Consider the following 4506-nt stretch of genomic DNA (forward strand, 5'->3'; position numbering starts at 1 on the left):
AGTGAAACAACCTATCTATGTTTGCTTAACATTACAGGTTTCTCTTTTGCATGTTTTTCAGCTCCTTCTGACGATCCCACAAAGGGTGAAACAGGCTGTTAACAAGACCACAGATATACTGCAGGTCGTCTAGTTGTAATTTCTGACACCAAACTGTACGTAATCCTTACAAAAAGACTGCTGTTAAATTTTTAGCTTAAATTTTGCTTACAGTCGGTGGGCTTACTTGTGGCAGACACAATGCAGAAATCACAAAATTTGCACATGGAAGATGGAATGAAAGATGGAAGAAATTTTTGAGATGGAATGGAAGATTGATATGATGGGATGGAAGAAAATCTCAGGATGGAAGATGGAAAAAACGTCTTCCATTCCACTCCATACCCTGCACAAAACCTACGAAAGAATGAAACTAAAACAAATTACTTGAAACTTAAATCAATGCGACGATCTTTTGACATAGAAAAGTGATCAATCACAAGACTGTTAAAATTTTTTATCTCTGAAATCATATCATTGGCAATGGAGATCATTGCTAACGCTGATAACCTGTCTGTAGTCATGGTAGGACTGCGCAGAAATGTCTTTATCCTCTTAAGAGTTGAAAAGCAGCGCTCTGGTTCTGCAGTGGTCATTGGTGTAGTAACTACAATTTTTAGTAATTTTGTTAGCTCTGGAAATATTTGTAACAACATTTCTTGTGATGTCAGTGCTTGCAGTAAACTTGATAAACTTTTACCACTGAAGATATCTTCTCTAGAATACGACAATTCAAGTTCACTTTTAAGTTCCTCTCCCACAAGCACAGGATAAGCCTCCAAACAATGCCTCAAAGACTGATCTGGAAAAGACTGCAGGTAATGCTGGGCATTACTAAACTTAAGTAACTTGCAGGCTTCTAGATGGCCAGTGAACTTGAAACGTTCTCCACACTGAAACACAATTGTATCACACACTTCTTTCGCTTCCTGTATTCTGTTGCAATTCTCTCTCATCTGAGAATTTTCACACAGGCCATCACGAATATTCTGAACAGTATCAGAAAAAACAGTTAAACAAACACTTACTCTCACTGCATCAATTGTTGATGACTGTAGTTGTGCAAACAAATTATCAACATGTGGCATTATTCTGGAAAAAAAATCTAACCAAAACAAGAAGTTTGGATCATTCAACATTCGTTTAATGCCACTTGCTGCATTCCCTGTACTTTCTGACCTGGATTCTTCTAACTTACTGCAGCATTCAATGAGGAGATCTTTCAATTCAAAAACAGTTTGGACTACTCTACTTTTAAAATTCCATCTGGTTGCTGAAGAAGCAGGAATTCGGCGATGTGCAACTTCTTCCAACACAGCCATTCGTTGAGGAGAGTGGGAAAAAAAAGTTGGTATCCCTGATAAGTTGTTGAAAAATATTCTAACACTTTTACATTGCGAGCAAGCTTTTTGTACAACAAGATTTAACTGATGAGCATAACAATGAATGAAATGTGCATGAGGATAACGGGTTTTTATTCTTGATTGCACACCACTTCTGGAGCCACTCATTGCAGCTGCACCATCATATGCTTGGGCTATCAATTTTTCCGGACTGTTGCAAATTAATACTTCCAATTCCTTGAATAAAACTGAAGCCAAAGCTTCAGCTGTTAGGTTAGGCGGATTAAAGAAACCCCAAAATCTCTCGACAGCTTTGCCTTCCAATGTATATCTTAATACAACAACCATTTGTGTAATGTCATAAATGTCAGTAGTTTCATCACACATTACAGCCAGAAATTCTGAGCTATGAACATCATCTCTGATCTTCTTTTTACATACTTCAAATATTGACTCCAAAAGATCATTTTGTATTGTTTTTGATGTGCCTTTAAAGACAGAACTTGAAGTTAAATGGCTGTTCAAGCTTGAGTCAAGTTTACATGCAAAGTCAAGCAAACCCCGAAACACACCAGGGTTCTTGGAATCAGCATTTTCATTGTGACCTCTCAGTGGCAGCTCAAACTTACCACACATCATAATGCAATCAATTATTTTTGATAAAATTAGTCTGTTTTCTGCAACTTTATCGTTGTGGCGGTCAATTGCAATTTTGTACCCAGCATCTAGTTGTGAAGCAATATTCGTTGTTCCAAGGAATGATAAGTTAACGATGTTGTTCAAATGAGATTTTGAACTTTTGTGCTTTGCAACTTTAGCCTTTAAATGCTTTAAATCTTGAATACCATACTTTGTCCATGATGAATCACCACCAAATAACAAACATGGAAAACAAAACAAAGCATTTTTTTCAGTGCATCCACAGGTTAGTTTCATATAAGGATTCATTGAAATGTCTCACATAAACTTTACTTCTGCTTGTGCAGCTTTCCAAAATTTGAAGAGGTGGTGTTGGTCTTCCAGTCAATTTTGTCTTTTCATGCAGAGGCAACCGATTAAAGTTTATGCTTAGTAGATGCTTAACTGAATTATCCATTGATACTTACAGTCCAAAACTCTGTATCAAAATTCTTTTAAAAGGTTAAGTGCTGCTTTCTAAGGTGCCCTTAGGGAAGCATTAAAAACATTGTGCCTATCAAGAAGTTTTCAAATATCCAAAGCTCACAAATCTCAGTAACTGCATCACCTCCTAATTAACATATAAGTCAAATACACTCTACCAGTAAGTTACCATATAACTATACCCTACTACCAAAACCATCTAGTTTTTCTTTTTCTAACGCTCAGCAAGACATGGCTAGCCTACCTGTTTTTCATTAGCCTAAAAATAAACCGGCAAAATGACACATCCGAATTCAGCAGAGTCATTTTCAGAGTCCGCCACAACCTAGAACCAGCAAAGATGTGAAACAGCAAAATGGTCTGCCAGCCCAGTGACTCAGCAAGTTTTAACAGAAAGCTAGTAAAGTAGCTGGGGATTTCCCATACGTCGTCATAAAAAAAGTAACATTCAGAGTTGGACTGCAGCCCTTCAGCGTGTTTCCAATAAAAATTCAATAATAAAATAAGAAAATCAGTCAAGCAAGGAAAACGGAGCCAAGAAAACAACAAAAAAGTAGAGATGGCATGGTTAATATGACACAGTAGCTAAAATTTAAATGTTTTTAAAGTTAGGACAAGTTTTTTCACTTAAAATTTTAGGATTTGGAAATAAAAAGAAGTTGAAAAAAAAAACTTTTTCTTTTACAACTCAGGGGGGGCTGCAGCCCCTCTGCACGAGCCGCCACTGGCCTACAGTATTTCAAAATAAATCGTGGCATGGATACTTACAACTTATGTGAGTGCAAATGTAGAATGACTTTAATCTATGATGCAGCCATGGTTGGCTACAAGGAAAGAAGCAGCCTTTTATAATAGGTGAGTCTGTCCTTAGCATCTCATTAACAGCTGTATACAACTTCAATTATATTTCGTGCAAGTAATTTTATGATTTCGTTAAAGCTGATCCTTTTTTCTGAAAAAAGTTAAGGCATGGCTACCTGCAGATACTGCCTGATTTGTCACATTTTTATGACATTATCACATCACATTTTCATTTTGTCACACAAATCTAACAAATCGGCTTTCGAGAAACAAACAAAGCTGTCTGTTTTTTTGCTGTAACTTTTGCTGCGTACGTCTATTATCCAAAAGGATGTAAAAAATTCTTCATACGTAACATTCTACTTGTATTTTACTCGCTGGCGAAACGTGTCCTCTTTTTAGGCGATGAAAATATGGTAGGCCTAGCCTAGTATCCATCGCTGACTATGCTTTTTGTTAACTTTCGTACGGCACAGATTAGGGTAAGTCATGGACTTCTGAATGGTAGGATCTGGACTGGAAACTGAATTTCTGATGTGACCAAGTAGAGGCCAAAGGTTCATCGCACACTAAGTTGAAGAGTCAAATATTCAGATACGATAGAAATAATTTAATATAACAAAAGTAAGATGGCGTTCTGTGGATTATCGTGCTGCTAGTTTTAAATTTAGTGAATTAGGTTCGATTCCCTGACAATTCAAATAGTTAATGGTAACTGTAAGCTCAAATGATTGGATAAATTTGGCATACAGATGTTTGCATTATTTAAGACTTAAGAGGAAGAGAATTTTTACATTAGCAGTACGGTAGGTTCGAAGACAAGATGCATGAAAATAAACGTGGGCATGCAAAGTGCGGAAAATGCTTTACAAAACAATACTGTGACTTTATTTAGCATTTGAATCATTTTCTTTGTCCAAAATATTCCAAATTAATATAGAATAAAAACTATTTTACAATAGATTCAAATCAACTATTCAAAAATGCCCATTCTTAAGTATTGGTGTTACTCTTGTCAGAATCAGCGTGGCTAAATATTTCCCACAATAGTCGAACGATTTCTGCTTTGATTTTTCACGCATTGTTTCCATACAAAATCTTTGAAAACGAGTCATTTTTTCACTTAAAATTGGAAAGTAGCAAATAGCAGAAGTGCAACTAAAAGAAGTGTAGGGCCTCTCCGCTATATTGAAAAAAAGTA

At 36.2% G+C, this 4506-nt stretch overlaps 1 protein-coding gene across 1 annotated transcript; it reads right to left on the minus strand.

Annotated features, from left to right (window-relative positions):
* Positions 1-422: 422 nt before the first annotated feature.
* On the minus strand, positions 423-2330 carry LOC145788374 (zinc finger MYM-type protein 1-like). Its single transcript, XM_082600146.1, has one exon. The coding sequence runs from the start codon at positions 2328-2330 to the stop codon at positions 423-425; it is 1908 nt and encodes a 635-aa protein (XP_082456272.1).
* Between the last annotated feature and the right edge of the window lie 2176 nt (positions 2331-4506).

The sequence above is a fragment of the Aplidium turbinatum genome, chromosome 2, assembly GCF_918807975.1.
Source record: "Aplidium turbinatum chromosome 2, kaAplTurb1.1, whole genome shotgun sequence".
NCBI lineage: Eukaryota > Metazoa > Chordata > Ascidiacea > Aplousobranchia > Polyclinidae > Aplidium > Aplidium turbinatum.